Source organism: Podarcis filfolensis, assembly GCF_964270895.1.
Source record: "Podarcis filfolensis genome assembly, chromosome: 14".
NCBI lineage: Eukaryota > Metazoa > Chordata > Lepidosauria > Squamata > Lacertidae > Podarcis > Podarcis filfolensis.
The window spans coordinates 23,462,841-23,478,701 of record NC_139616.1 but is presented as its reverse complement, the minus strand read 5'-3'; the positions used below and the strand labels follow the sequence as shown (position 1 = coordinate 23,478,701).

General features: G+C 47.5%; 2 protein-coding genes across 9 annotated transcripts in view; one reads left to right on the top strand and one right to left on the bottom strand.

Annotated features, from left to right (window-relative positions):
* Window positions 1-3,845, top strand: part of CHD2 (chromodomain helicase DNA binding protein 2) — a 65,380-nt gene extending 61,535 nt beyond the window's left edge. For all 8 annotated transcript variants that reach the window (XM_083586137.1, XM_083586136.1, XM_083586138.1 and 5 more), the window contains 2 exons: window positions 555-804; window positions 2,040-3,845. In XM_083586137.1, the coding sequence (XP_083442263.1) occupies window positions 555-804; window positions 2,040-2,373 (584 nt within the window). In that variant the 3' untranslated portion in view covers window positions 2,374-3,845. The remainder of the gene's footprint in view (window positions 1-554; window positions 805-2,039) is intronic.
* Window positions 3,846-6,966: 3,121 nt separating this feature from the next.
* RGMA (repulsive guidance molecule BMP co-receptor a) overlaps window positions 6,967-15,861 on the bottom strand; it is a 35,849-nt gene continuing 26,954 nt past the window's right edge. Inside the window, exons 3-4 of the mRNA XM_083586812.1 lie at window positions 13,134-13,645; window positions 6,967-12,068 (exon numbers count right to left, since the gene is read on the bottom strand). Coding sequence (XP_083442938.1) covers window positions 11,358-12,068; window positions 13,134-13,645 — 1,223 coding nt within the window. The 3' untranslated portion in view covers window positions 6,967-11,357. The remainder of the gene's footprint in view (window positions 12,069-13,133; window positions 13,646-15,861) is intronic.

Genomic DNA, 15,861 nt, shown 5'->3' with positions numbered 1-15,861 from the left:
GAGCTCCCGTTGCTCTGTCCCAGCTCCTGCCAACCGAGCAGTTCAAAAGCATGCCAGAGCAAGTAGATAAATAGGTACCGCTGCAGTGAGAAAGTAAACAGCATTTCCGTGTGCTCTGATTTCCGTCATGGTGTTCCGTTGCACCAGATGCAGTTTAGCCATGCTGGCCACGTGACCTGGAAAGGTGTCTGTGGACAAATGCCAGCTCCCTCGGCCTGAAAGTGAGATGAGCGCCACAACCCCATAGTTGCCTTTGACTGGACTTCACTGTCCAGGGGTCCTTTACCTGTAACCTTATACCGCTCAGTGCAAAACAAGGCTTATAAGTGCTTCACAAAGTATAAAAGCCTATGATACATTTTGGCTTAAGGGTTTGTACGGAGGGACAGGCAGGCTTTGTACAGTCCATTGTGACAATGCCCAGGACTGATATGATCATGGAGAACCCCCGCAGCGCGCATCAGCTTCCAGGGACCCCTAGGGATCCTGTCCTGCCCATTCAAGGGCGTTTCGTGAAACCGAGTTGAGCCTTCCCCTCCCTTCCGTTTGTGCAGAGCGAGGTGACTGGCAGAGAGACCGCAAATTCAGCTACGGCGGCAACAGCAACCAAGTGTGGGGTGGAGAACGGCATCATCAGTATGAACCTCATTGGTACAAAGAGCACCACTACGGAGACCGCCGGCCACGTGGTGAGCCTCGTGGTGAACCTCGCAACTACCGGCTGAACAACCCAAGCCGCAAGCGGCCATATGAGCAGTACAACAGTGACCGAGATCACCGGGGCCACAGGGACTATTACGACAGGTGAGCCACCAGCAGCAGAACTTGGTCGGGTAGCCGATTCCCTGCACTCAGCAACCAGGCCTCTCCAGCTCTGCCCTGAGCTGTTTCATGTCCTCCTCGCCCCCAGGACTCGCCACTAGGTGGAGGCCTGGCTTTGTTGAATGAGGTGACAACTTAATTTCTAGCCAGGCCCCAGCATCGAGCAGCGACGTCAAAGTATTCCAACAAAAATGGGAGAAGCGGGAGTGGAGATGGCCAATGTTGGCTTATTCATCCCACGTTCAGGACTGAAATCAATCCAGTAAATGCAATCTGTATTCACTGTTGTTTTTGTTTTCAGTTCACAAACCATACGCAGTTGATTAGTAGTAGTAGGAACAGTTTTGTTTAGCTGTAAGCCAAAACAGAGAAAAAAGACAGATTTGAGCCACAAGCTTGGCTCTTAATTTCCTGTCAGCCAGTGCAATAGAGAAACATACAAGGTAACATCGTTTTCCTTGTCCGTCTGCAAAAAGCACATGCGCTCACTTGGTGGAACAACACCCCCACCCCGGTCGCTAAAGACAAACATTAGATTACCCCCCCCCCTTTATGCACTGCATTTCCTTTGCATTGAAACGAGCAGGGTGGAATAACGTCATGACGATGGAATGCATTTGCATAATTAATTATGTTAGTCGTGTGATTTCACCACAGTCAGACAAATGACATGGTTCTGGGCAGAAGACGACTTGCAGTGGACTGGAAGCAGTGCCGCATGTAGACCAGCAATAGGATGATCTCCTGCTCTCAGCTTCCTCCTGTCAATTACTGTGTCTTGAGGAACTTGGGGTGGGGGGAGCCAGTCAGAACGCCATTACAGAGTGAGGCCAACAGAGATCGGGGGAAGGCAACTTTCCCTTAAGACTGGCTGGAACTCTAAATGTTTTCTTGATTATTTGAATGGGTTGGACATAGTCTTGTTTCGGTAGACATGGAGCCCTGCACTTCCCAAAAAGAGGCGAGGGAAGAGCTAGTTGGGGACTAGGGGACTGCTTTCTCCCATACAAACTGCCCCAGGTCACTATGGTCTGCAGGTGGGTCATTGCATGCAGACATGGGCCTGTGATTTGCTTCTCTCCAAACAAACCATGTTGAGAAACCAACCTGGTGCCCTGATGGCCTATGGCTCCCACCAGCCCCGGCCATCTGGGAATGGGATGTTTCCTCAGTCCCCACTTCTGAGCTGACTGCTCTCTGTTTTTGCTTCTGCCTAGGCATCACCATGATTCGAAGAGACGGAGATCAGACGAGTTCCGGTCTCAGAATTACCACCAGCAGGACTTCAGGAGGATGCCTGACCATAGGCCTTCCATGGGCTACCATGGCCAGGGTCCCTCAGACCATTACCGGCCTTTCCACCTGGACAAATCACCGGATTACAAACAGCTTCTCCCCCCTCCTCACTCCCAAGTCTCGGACCCTCGCTCCCCACCCTCACAGAAATCCCCACACGACACCAAGTCCCCTCTAGATCACCGGTCACCCCTAGACAGGTCATTAGAACAAAAGAACAATCCAGATTATAACTGGAGCAGCCGGAAAACTTAGATTTCATGGTTGGGAGATCAGGCGAGAACCTCATCTGAGGTAATTTGGCCTGAGGTAAAATGGCAGCTGCTGTGGTTCGTAACCAGAGACTCTGAACCTGCTGCTGTTGGGTCCTACATTTGCAGAAGGATCATAAGAGCTGGACCAATTGTGGGGGGGTTGCCTGGATTTCTGCCCCAATCTCTCCTCACATAATCCTGCTGGCCAAATGTTTGGGGAGTTGACTTCCCTTCAGTCGAGTGACCTGTTGCGGGGAAAAGGCCAGGCGCACCCTGGGTTTTTGTTTTGTTTTCTGTGTCTCGAGGCCTAACTGGTCTCCCATGGACATTTCATGGAACTTGAATCGATGGCTGCCTGAGGCACAGACGGAGGAAAGAGACCCGTATGGCCTCGCTATGGAGATCCAAGTCGTTATATGGGATGGAGAATGGGAACGGAGGTGCTGGCCTGTATGGGTTTGCCCCTCTTGAACGGTGGAGGTTTGGCATAGGTGTGAGGGATGGGTGGGGGGGAACAAGTCCTGAGGTGGCTGGCGCAGCCTTTCAGTAACAGGACCTGAACATCTCCAACTGTAGGTGCCCAAGACTTGCACATATATATATATATGCAAGTCTTGCACATATATATAGATTATATGCAAGTCTTGCACACACACACACCACACACACACACACACACACACACACACACACATATATATGCAAGTCTCTGGCGCCTACAGTTGGAGATGTTCAGGTCCTGTTACTGAAAGGCTGCACCATTCATCTCAGGACTTGCTCCTCCCCATTCCTCCCTCACCCCTATGCCAAACCTCCACCATTCAACAGGAGCAAACCCACAGGTGCCCAAGCCTTGCAGGACTTTAACATCTCCAACTGTAGGTGCCCGAGACTTGCATATAGTCTCAGGCACCTGCAGTTGGAGATGTTCAGGTCCTGTTACTGAAACACCAGGGCTTGGGGGGGAAATGCACTCCCCCACTGTAGGTTGATTCTCATTTCTCGTTTTCCCAGGAAAGAACATTAACTGCACATGTTAGAATCTGTATTGTCTGCTGTGTGCCAGGATTGAGGAAGTAGCGCTGGGTTTGGATCTCAGTTTGGATGAATTCTTGATGGATTTGGGAATGGGGGAGGAATATTATTTCTGGGGTCCATTCCCAACATCTGTATGGCAGTATTGTCCCCCACCCATTTTCTCCAATATCTACAGGCTGGAAGGACTAAGCTGTGGATTTCTGAGGGGGAGGGAGAAACAGAACATTACCCCACCGGCTAAAAGAAAAACAACAACAGCCGCAACCAGTTATTGATAATTAATTTATATTTGTGACAAAAAGAATTGCCACTGTCCTAGTGATTTCTGATGTAAATATGTTTGTTTATAGAGTATGTATTAAAAAAATTTTCCTACATTGTAGGCTGTACTTTGGATTCTTGTATATTAAAATGTGACATGGACATTTTCAGAAATCGGACTGACTGCTTGTTTTCTGTTTGCTACCACCGTGCAATGAGTTCCTTGTGTCGATTTGTTGGATGGTTTTGAGGTTTGGCTTATCTGGACTGATTCCAGGCTACAGCAGACATGTCCAAACACACTCTCACATGCAGTCCTGCATGTGCAGGCACATGTTCTCACACACATACTTTCTCTCACCCATGAAGCACTTGGCGAGGGGGAGAATGCTCTGTTTCCTCGAGTTCCTTGGATGAAAGGCAGGATATAAATCTTGGTCTTCCCTGCTACTTCCTGTGCAGAAAATGCAGGACATTTTTCTGGATGAACCCACCATGTAGGCACACGTTTTCCAAAATGAGGCTCACCACTTCATTGAAAACCTCATTTTATGTACACATGTAACAGCGGGATGATGAGCGAAGGGTATCCTGCCTTCCAGAATCTTAAAAAATGCTCCTTAAATCGTTTGTCAGATGCTCAAGCTCCAAGCTGCAGAATATTCTTGAATCTGACCTTTTCATCAGATCCTGCACCAACTCACCATCTGTGTTTCAAGCACTGCATCTGTATAAAGCTTGCTTGACAAATGACCTTGCATGGGTGTTGTCTCCTGGCTAGTACCTGAGCAAACTGGCTCAGTTCCCAGGTGCTGAAGAGGCCTGTACATAAATACACTGCAATTCAATAGATCAGGATGGAGAACCTCGTCTGAATGGGTAACTTTAGGCCCCAAGTTTGGCCTCCAAGTCTATATATGGCCCTCAGGATTCTCTGAAGCACGCGCGCGCGCGCGCATGCACACACACACACACATAAATTCACCTTGCTTTGCACTTTCCTGGTTTAATTTTTTTTTTTTTTTTTTTTTTTTTTTTTTTTTTGCCTGGCTGGCCTGTGTGCTTGAATTCTCACACAACTTTTTGCCTGCCTGGATTGAGGCTAGAGAATTGCGGCCCTCAGACTGAAAAACCGCTCGGATGACTTCATGGGGTCAGCCAAAAATGCGATAAATGAATTCATTGACGTAGAAGACAACAGCTATAACATGATGGCATGTTGTATGTATACTCATGGCAATATTTTAGAATCTTGAGTTTTAGTTTCCGTATTTGTGGGCATTGGCTACCAGGCTTCCATTAAACTGGAAGGTAGTGGACTCGCTGGAGGTTTTCAAGCAGAGGTTGGATAGCCTTCTGTCAGGGATCCTTGAGCTGTGATTCCTTCTTTGCAAGGGGTTGGACTCGATGACCTTTGAGGTCATTTCCAACTCTACAATTCTGTGATTCTATGCTTTTATGCATCTATCATTTCTTCAAATAACATGAAATGTCACCCTGCATTGACAAGTATATGTAGGTTTAGAAAGGGGCAGACATTAGCAGCTTGGAGGGGAAGGGCATGCCTTAGGAGTTGGCTTTTTCTGGCTAGAGCTGTCTTTCCACATCACTTTTTGTAACAGAGACTTTAAGGTTTAGTGACAGGATGTTGGACAAGATGGGTCTTTGGCCTGCTCCAACAGGACTCCTCCTTAAGCGACAGTGGAGCAGCGCTCAGCGGAGTAGGATGCCTTGAGTACATCCTGGCAGCCCTGGTCTTTAATCTTCTGCCTTACTTAGCCTCTCCAGGCCAGTGCATTTTACAGAACACACACCTCTGACTTCTGTCCCTTGGGCAGTTGTACATAGCGCAACAGATGGGGGAAGTCCACCCGCAACTAACTGGCTTTCTGCCTTCAGAAACAGTTTTGTTTGGTTGTTGGTTGGGCTTGTTTTCTTGGAAACCTGGCTTTGTTGAGACCAAAAGGGATTTACTGGCCTTGCCCTGTTGCTCAACTCTCACAGGTGCTTAACTTGCCTGGCTGCTTCCCGTCTTCCGTGAAGCTTCCTCCGCTGGGGCTCTGCCTTACACCCTGGGATTCCTCAGAGTTGAGTAAGAGCAGAAATAAAAGCATTTTCATGCAGCAGGTCATTCATGGCGAGAGGACAGGAGGAGAGAGCCTAACAAAGGATTTTCCACACCTGTAAGCACTGGAACCAGGAGTGAAATTTCACAGCTGAGACGTGTTCCCCATAGAGACAGATTTTATAATGGAAACACTGACTCAGCCATTTATTCCAAGAGTCTTGGCAAGGGCGAGCAGTCTGGTTTCGCACGGAGGCCCAGAACTGGAAGAGAAGGGGGGTATTCAAGGAGGGAAAGTTCATCTGAAACCTGTTGGGTCTGTGGGAGGTATTAAACCCCTGCGTAGTTATTATTAGTGTGGATCGCACCCTTTTAGTTCCATAAATGCTCTATCTAGAAGTTTGGTCGTCTTATTCTTGTGATAGATCTCCAAAGGTATACAATGGACACATTTCTCTAGAAACCCAGAACATACATAAGTAAAGCCCGTTAAGTTTTCTGGAATTCTGAAGTTTGTGGATGTTTATCGGAGGTGGCAGGCCTCTGCAAACCAGTTGCCAGGAATTGTAAGTGGGCAGAGCACTGTTGTGTTCATGTCTTCCTTCAGGGATTCCCAGAGGCATCTGGGGCTGATCACTGTAAGACGACGATGGACTGAAGGGGCTGCTGGCTTGAGCCAACAGGGGCCCTTGTATTTTTACAGTTCCTAGATCACACTTCAGCTGAAACATACTTGGCAAAAGTTCTAGAAATTTGACGGCCGCAACTCTAAAAACTCACTCAAAAGGAAGAGCTATGGGGTGGTTTTGTTTCGTACGAAGGGGTGGCGGGGAGGAATCAATGTTAGTTCCTTAATAATTTAGCTGGAAGTTTCAGTAAGCTGATTCACACAGAACACAGGTACAAGCTGCCTCTACATATACACGCTTGTGGGAAAAAGTGTATGTTTGTTGATCTGCACAGACCAGCTAGTAAGTACACAGATACCCAAACTGTACACATGTGAGCATCTCTAGGGTTAGGACAGATTGGGAAGACATTTCAGTTCTTTAAGAGACCTCACACTGCCTGGGGCTGATGGGAGCAGTAGCACAAAACATCCAAAGACCACTGGGTTGGGGGAAGTTAGGCTAAGCAGTTAATGAAAAGGAAAGGAAGGCACATGGTTTGCGACTTTTCTCACTCCTACAAAAAACTGCATCACAAGAAAGGAATTCACTGTCCATATGGTTGGGAAGAAAATGTTTTACTTGCACTTTTCATCAATAAATAATTTACAGTATTTACAGACAAAATTCTACACACAAACACAGAAGAAGCTGGGAAGGAAAAGGGTCAGTGAGGCTGGAATTGTGTCTCCCCCCCCACCCTTGTGTTTTTGTTTTTTAAAAAATCCATTGGGTTTTTATCGGCTTCACTTCACCTGCAAGCCAGAATGAGCCCTATAATGTAAACCAAAATAAAGTGCTTAAAAAAATATTTTTTAACATTAGAGATAGTCCTATAGTTGGAAAACCTTGTTGAACTTTTTGGACTGTGAGGTCAACTGGAGAGGAGGAGGAACTGCAATGGCAATGAAGAAGGGCCATCGCTACCTAATTTGAAGACCTTACAAAGGCCATATACATTTAAAGCACTATGGTACCACTTTGGTCAGTCATGGCTTAACCCCAAGAATTTGGGGAGCTGTGGTCTGTTGAGAGGTATGAGGAGACACCCTAACTCCCTACCAGAGCTACCATTCTCAGATTGTTAAACCAATCAATCCCTCTTCCCAGGGAACTCTGGGAATTGTAGCTCTGTGAGGGAATGTGTGTTGAGGTCTCCTAACAACTCTGAGAACCCTTAACAAAATATGGCTTCTGGGATTCTTTGGGGGAAGCCACAACTGTTTTAACATGGTCATCACAGTGCTTTAAATGTATGGTGTGAACGTGGCCTCCATTTTTCCAAGGAAGACAATTTTGAACTAAATATGGTGAAATGAAGCTTATGAGCCTCGTCTCCAATATTGCTCCTACTCAGAGTATGCCTGTTGAAATTAATGGACATGGTCAACTTGGGTCTATGAATTTCATTGAGTCTACTCTGAGTAGCACCCACAATTCTGCAACACAAGCAGCATTAACTGTTGCGAGTTGCCGGTGGATTAGAATGAACCACCAAGGTGGTGAGCTCAACTTGCACACCAAGGACAGAGAAGCTGTGGCCCTCCAGAGATTGTTGGGACTCCAACTTCCATCAGCCCTGACAGTTGACCATAACGGCTTGCAGGCTGATGGGACTTGAAGTCCAGCAACATCTGGAGGGGCAATACTTTGTAGCCCCTCTGGCTACAGTGAGCGCTTCTAGAGTACATGAAGGCCAAGTCCCACTTTTCAGCCTTAGCATCTCCCAATCTCCTCGTTCCTTCCACATGACTCCCGAGTTTGCACACTTCACAGCTCAAGTTGAGAGCTCCCAATTTCAAGATCAATGATGAAAGGAGGAGGAAAGGGCCATTGGTGAACAAACCATAGAATGAAACAGTCAACATGTATTTTTCTTTAAACCGTTCAGGAAGGAAAAGAAAACTACACCCCTGTACAGTCACCAATGTGAGGGCATTCTATATATTAGAAGACACAATCCTATATATCAAATGGCTACTAAATTGTGTTCCTCTGCTGCTTTTTCAGTGTGGGCAGCAGAGATGCTGGTGGGTGGAAGTTTGACTGCTGGGCAAATTTCAATTGATCACCAAGTATTATGGGGGTAGCACCTTCCATGTGAGCTGGTTCCTCAAAGATGCTGCTCTTTGATAGCTTAGTCCTCTGGTCCACTACAGGGGTCTCCTTGGGGCAGAGGAGATGCTGTAGCAAACAAATGAAAGAATTTGGGGTTATGAGCTCCATCTCTTTCCCACAGAGAAAGAGCTTCTGTATAGGAAACAGCACAACACCCACACGAAGGTTGCCACATGTGACATTTTGCATATATGCAAGTCACTGCGTGTACAAATAATGAAATACACAGGTGTGCAGTCACTGTGGAACAATGTCGATGGCTGTGTTTTATGGGTGTGCATCTTCTGGGCTTTGGGATGGTCCAAGGAGCACCTCAAGCTTGTCTTCCGTGGTTGACCTGCTGGTTGGACACATCTGGGAACTTCCACCACAAAACTGGCATGGCTGGTGCACAGATTGCATTTGACATGTACAATGTGGCCCTAAGTGAGGACGGGAAAAGTGGAAGAGGCTTGAAATGTCACACTGTGAGCTGCCAAAGAGAGTCAGGGGGCAGGGGATCCAAGCTGAAGATGCCATTTGCCTGGAATCTCTATCCAGGGTCAGTAAGAGTTTTCCTAGACACTCCCTGGCTTGGAAACTTCTATGCAGGAAGACAAGGTGATGAGACACAAAGGAGAACAGGCATGCTAAACTGTTTAAGACTTTTCCAAAATACTGAGGCTTACTTTCCCTGCCCCCCAAAAAACCCAAATTAAAATAGAGGTATGGTTTGCTCTCAAACCTGAAAAGGTCAATATTTTGAATAGTGCTGTGCAGAAAAAAAAACATTCCTGCATTTTATTTGACCCTTTTCTACCAATTAATGAGAAAGGGGGGGGGGAATCAAAAATTATCACAGGGAAGAAATACTTCTGATTAAATTCTCATGAGTTGAGTGCAGGGGTTTTTGTTGGGCTTCCCTTACTTTGGAGGTGGTTAAGGGTGCTTGTGAGTGACCTTTCTTTCATTCCACAAATCATCTCACCAGTGGTCTGTGCTCTGCAGCCTTCCTGGGTGCCTGCATTGTCAATCAAAGCCCAGGGGAAGACATCACAAGGAAACTCCTCCCTTGGGTTTTTTTCAGATCAGGATGCCCAGGCAGCCAGGGAGGCTGCAGAAAGGCTGGAGAATATTACTGGAAATAAAACAAAGACTACTCTTGGCCACTTTGCAACCATAAGTCCCAAATCTTGCACACACGGACTACTGAAGCACCCTGAGAATGAGGTATAAAAACTGAAGCATCTTTAGCAGGGGAAGAAAACAAAGAAAGCAAACTGGAGGACTGATATCAGCACAGCACTAGTTTAAAGTGATCAACGGTGAGACTTTACCCATTTTCTAAGGAATCTACTTCCTGAATTTCTCCAAACCCAGAGCAGGAATGCAGAGATCCAGCAGGTAGCCTCCTCAGAGGGCTTCTCTTCAGCAGGAATTATGGATCATCTAATCACCACACCTGTGGCTCATGCATAAAGGAGGATTTCAGGGAGCAACTGCAATCTTCAAACATAGGCTTGGGAATCAAACTGGAGTGTAGGGAAAACAAGCACGCCTTTTTGGAACTCTGAAGGTTCTCCCCCGGGCTCCCGATTGCTTGGTGTGTTTTTTTCTCTACAGCACAAAAACCCGAAGGAGGATTTTGGGTCACCTAAGCAAAGGACTTTGAAAGGAAGCAAGTTCTTGATGCCCATTTCTTGGACACCACGGTAGCCTTGGTTGTACCAAAAAGGAAGTGGCACTTTGGGCCACCAAAATACTGGCCTTGTTTTACCCCTCTGAAAGCACCAGAGGAGGATAGGAGGAAAGAGGAATTAGCAAATAGACAGCAATCCTTGAAGAAAAACAAAGATCTGAGCTGTAGGGAAGGCCTTCTACAAAGGTAATGCTGGATCAACGTCAAAAAGCACAGCATCGTCCCACAATGCCTTCCCTATTGGAATTCAGTTCTTTCTGTTAAAAGGGACTATCATCCCCTTAAGGTTCCCCCATTGCTGGATGCTGAGAAGGTGGGAAGAAGCACGTTCTTAGAGACTGGGTCTCCTGTACACCATCCTTCTGGGGCCAGAGGAGGCGAAGGCTTAATGCTCATCCTTTTCCCCACCCACCTGTGCAAAGGCAGCTGCCAGCAGCTGCACACAAACAAGATCACAGAAACTGGGTGTGCACCCACAGCTGTTTGCACGTGCAATGGCAAGTCTCACATGTGTGAGGGTGTGAGCACGCGAGAGCCAGTTTGCCAAGAGCGTTCGGCACACCCCGGGAAAAGCAGGTGCATTGAACTAGAAGCCAGCTGTGGGGGAGAGAACACGACTCTTCTGCCGCCCATGCCTGACTAAGCTCTGCTCGCACATAACCCTTTGAACGGATCTTTCTTTCTTTCTTTCTTTCTTTCTTTCTTTCTTTCTTTCACCTCTGTTCAGTCATGATCCTGCAGTTCATTTCTGGAACTGGCAACTTGCCACTGCCTGTCTAAAAAAAAGCAGCAGCCTACTTTGACTTTTACACAAACGCCAATGTCACAATCACCACAACCATTTGTAGTACAGCAAACATGGAGGGATCGGGGTGGGGGGACAGTGAGAAGCCTCCCATTATCCTTTCCTATCAGAGGAGGAAGGTAACAAGAGCAGGGGTCAACCACAAGTTCAGAACTCTTTAACATAAAAGGAGGCCTTCACTTGGAAAGAAGGTTCAAACCTATTCGATCAATTGCTTTTTCTGGGGGTTTCCCCCCCTGGAGAAAAAGCAGTCACTAAAACTGTTCGCTCTCAGCTGGCTCAGCCTCTTAGTTACCCAGTACAATTGTTCTCTTGTTTTCCCCGACTCAGGAGGTCTGCCACAGATGACGGCCTATAGGAAAACAGCTGTCCACTGGCTCAAGCATGCCAACACCCCCAGAAAAAGGAGAAGTGTGGGAGGCTCCAAGGGGGCCGTATTGCCTGTCTCCAAGTCTCGTGTCCGTTCGTAGAGGTGCAAATTGTCTTTGTTGGAGTGCAGCATTTTGACGTCTTCAAAGGCATAGTAAGCAGCAAGGGTAAAGTTGACGTCGCCCGTCGTCAAGAGGTCGAAGACACAGGACTGGAAGTATAAGTCCTCCACCGGAAGCTTCTCCCGGCACTTTGCTGTGGCTGTCTCATAGGTGAAATGCTCTGGCGGAGACGGAGAGCTGGCCCCTTTCTGGCGAGCCCGGTTCTCTGTGGTCTGCGCGGTCGAATGGAAGGCCTGGAAGTCTATCTGCTGGTTAAGCGGGCAACCCCAGAGACAGAGGTAGAGGCCCTGGTTGTCTCCATCTTCAACCGCTTTCACCACCTCTTCGGGCATCCTCACAGCAAAGGTGAGGTAGCGGCCCACCTGCCTCACCACAATGGTAGTGCCAATATACTTGGCCTGGATCTCAATGTGTTGGCCGGACACCTTCTCAGTGATCTTCAGGCTGTTGGCGCCATGCTTGTCGCCACCGTTCTTGGAGCCATCGGCAAAGGCCGCTGGGAGTTCATCCGTTTCGGCCTGGTAGACTTTCTGCTCCACGCATTCTTGGAAGCTCTTGAAAATTATGGTGAGCTAAATAGGGAAGAAAGGTTGGAGGGTGGGGAGAGAGATGGTATGAAAAGGGAGAGTTACTGAGATTGGTAAGAGCTCATTGATCCAACCATAGCCACTCATACACTTCTGTCCCTTCAGTGGAGGGGTGGCTAACTTGCCCCCCAGTCCCAGCCAGCATGGCCAATGGCTGGGGATGATGGGACCTGTAGTCCCAGAACTCCCTAGGGAAAGGGGATTGATTGTTAATCCACTCTAGGAATTGTAGCTCGGCAGGGGAGGGGAGAGAACAGCTCTCAGCACCCTTAACAAACTACAGCTCCCAGAATCCCTTGCAGGGATAACGTGATATCCCAGTGCTTTAAATACATGGTGTGACCAGCGTTAGAAACTCAGATACATAACCTAATCGCCAAATGGCACCTTAAATCTAGGTTGAACAATGGAAGCATTTTTTCCCCTGTGGAATTTAAAAAAATTACTATTATTATTCATTTCATTTCTAATCTGCTTTATGTTTGAAAAAAATAATCTCCAAGTGGTTTACAATATATTAAAACATTGAATACAACAATCTAGAATAAATCAAATTCAAGGGAAATATTTTGGATCCTTCTCTAAGTGTCATTTTGCTTTCCCTGTATTTTTTTACCTACTTGATTTATAGAGCTGCCGCATAGCAGAAATACTCTAGGAAGCCAGTGTGGTGTAGTGGTTAGAGTGTCTGACTAGGACCTGGGAGATCAGGGTTCAAACCCCCACTCACTGGGTGACCTTGGGTCAGTCACAGCCTTTTAACCTACCTCATAGGGCTGTTGTAGGTATTAATTGGGGAGGGGGTAAACCATGTACTCCTTGGAGAAAAAGGTGGGATATCAATGCAAGAAATAAGCTCTTCTGGACCCATGCCAATTGCAAAATGCACCTGGCACCTGGGGAAATTTCAAACATACGGCATGAATGTGGACCTAGAGATGTGCCTACTTTATTCAGCTATGTGAGACACAGAAGTGGGAATTCTCAGCAAAGCTGCTGTGAGGCATCGTCATCTTGAAATAACAGGCACTGAATAGGTCATGCCTTTACCTTGCTAGTAGCTGTCGCCGTGGAACCGGGTAAGACAGGTGTGTTGGTGACCTGCACATTCAGGTAGTTGTTGTTTATGAGCGGCCATGCCCCTTGGACTATGCAAGTCTGGAAACTGTCAGAAAAAGTCCTCAGGTGGGGGTCTCCAAACAGCCCACAGTGCGTATAGTTGGGAGGAGGAGAGTGTTTGTGGAAGCTCTTCTCATAATGGCAGATTTCCGGGCTGTCTGAGCGCTCCTGGCTGTCGCCTCGGGGCAGAGGGCGGACCCGCGGCTGGGAAGTGGGGCCGTCTTTGGAGCAGTTGTGCTGGGCCATCAGGTCGTCGATGCCGTGGACGGCGGAGTGGTAAGCCAGGTCTCCGCGGCAGGTGCGGGCGGTGCGGTGAGTGCAGTGAGCGTAGGCTCGGAGGGCCGTGCAGAACTCGGGGGTGTCCTCTGCCCCCACGTGGTGGGGCCCCGACGTGGCCGCCAAGAACTCAGAATTGCACTTCATGATTTTGCACTGAGACGTCACTGTGGGGGAAAGGAAACAAGGCAGAAACCTTTAAAACATGGAGAGATTTTGAGAAGTTTTAGGCAGGGGAAAGAGAGAGAAGAAACTGTTCGAGGCCGGTAGGGGGAGATGTTTTCCTAAAGGTTTTATGTAGTTTTAAGTTCTGGGGAAAACAGCTTGATGTGTTGTTTCACATACACGACTCCATATAAGGCCAAATTTCCAAAGCCAGGTGTCATACATAAACTTTCAATAAGACGTGTGTGTATTAGAGAGAGAGAGAGAGGAAAAAGAACAAATGCAAAAGCCATACTTTTCCCCAACCTCCCAGACTGTCACTATTTTGCAGGACAGATTCAAACGCAGACTAGAACTTTAGGTTCGTGCTTTTAAAGTGAATTGAAGCACTTGCATCAACCTAACACAACAAATCCACTTTAAACACACACACACACACACACACACACACACACACACACACACACACACTTTTTGCTTATTGGAGAGTGACAAGGGAATGCTCCGAAAAGCAATGGGACAATGCATTGGAAAAGTGCGGGGTGACCCTTGCTTTGATGCAAAGTTGTCTAACCTCTCCACAAGCAGATCAGAATGTGTGCTCACTGAACAGCCAATGTCATCTAATCTCCCTACGAACCAGGATGAAGACTCAATAAGCCGGTCATCTTAGAAGCAGCCCCTTCAGCTGTAGAAGGGAATAGCGGCATCTTCTCCTGTGACTGACAGGCAGCATGAAGCTGCCTGATTGGCCAAGCCTGGTATAAATTCCAGGAGTCAGTCCTGTGTGCTCTTTCCTCAACAAGAGAACCTTCTCCCTGGAGCGTCAGGAGCTGTCTAAAATACTGAATCAGGTCATTGGTCCAGCTAGTTCAGTTCTGTGTCTACATTGACCAGCAGTGGTTCTCCAGGATATTGCACGGGTCTGTGTCATCAAACCCTCCCCCTCCCCCCCCCGAACGAACTCTCATTAATGCACCTGATCTGAGAGCTGGAAGCAGCCCCTCCTCACTCATCTCCTCTCTCCTGCTTGAAGGAGATAAAGGCTTTTACTGAGAGTTGAGCATGGCTGGGCCACTCAACCTCTGCTGCAGCTGGTTGGCCACCCTAATTGGTTGACAAAGGGCCGCCTTCAGCACCTCTGCTCAGTGCCAATGCCTTCAGATTGCAAAACACCAGCGTGACTCAACCCCCTTGGCCCGCTAGTGCAGAGGAGTCAAGATCCCTCAATTTGCTCTGTGTGTATGTGTGTGTGTGTGCGTGCGCGCGCACAGAGGGAGGGAGACATGTGGAACGAGTAGCACAAAACAGCAGAGGAGAAATCTATTACAGCAACTATGCTGACACCCCACAATACCACAAGGGAAATCCAGGCTGGATAGTGGTGTGAGAGGTGGTGATATTTATCTTAGCCGAGAGCCAGAGGTGTAAATCCAGAATTCTCTGCTCCGAAATCCCCAGCTGGGCAGGATTGTAGGTGTACAAAGCACACAGCTCACATTATCTCAATCATCCTTGCAGCAGAATTTAAGGACCTGTGTAGGACGTACATAGTATAAGAGGGGAGGTCCCTGCCCCAATCAGCTTACAGTCCAAGGATTGTTGTAAGGATTACTGTAGGAGTCAGGAACCTCAGCCTTGTGACGTAACTACCTCCTCCCAGGCTGACCCTTGGGAGTCTACACAAACCATTCCCTTATCCTCTTGATGTCTGACATCTCCACCATCTAGAGATGAATGCCTGGGGATCACGAATACCACATCCTGTGGAATTCTATCAGTTGTATTTTATCTGCACAGTCAGAATGAATTTCAGGAACCCAAATGCTTTTTCTGTGCAGCCTGAGAACAATGTTATAGTGAATTGTCATCACATGTCTTCACTTACCCATCTGCCCGGCTCACAGTTGTGAAAAATATTATTTCATTTTATGAATGGTCCATGTCACCATTAAGAAAGCGGTAGGAACAGGCCTATATAGATGTGGACTGTCCCTGGATCAAGTGACTTTTCTTCTTTTACATTCTCAACTTTCTTAACCTAGCTCAATGCTGCCATCGGAACAGAATCAATCACAGTCGTGATTGAAAAACAAGACTTTTGGGCAGCCTTGCCCCAAAATGGCAACTAGACGTTCAGTTTGGGTGACTGTAACCTTGGTTGAAGGAGCTATTTGGTGCCTGGCTTAAATATCTGAGTTTCTAACACTGGCCACTG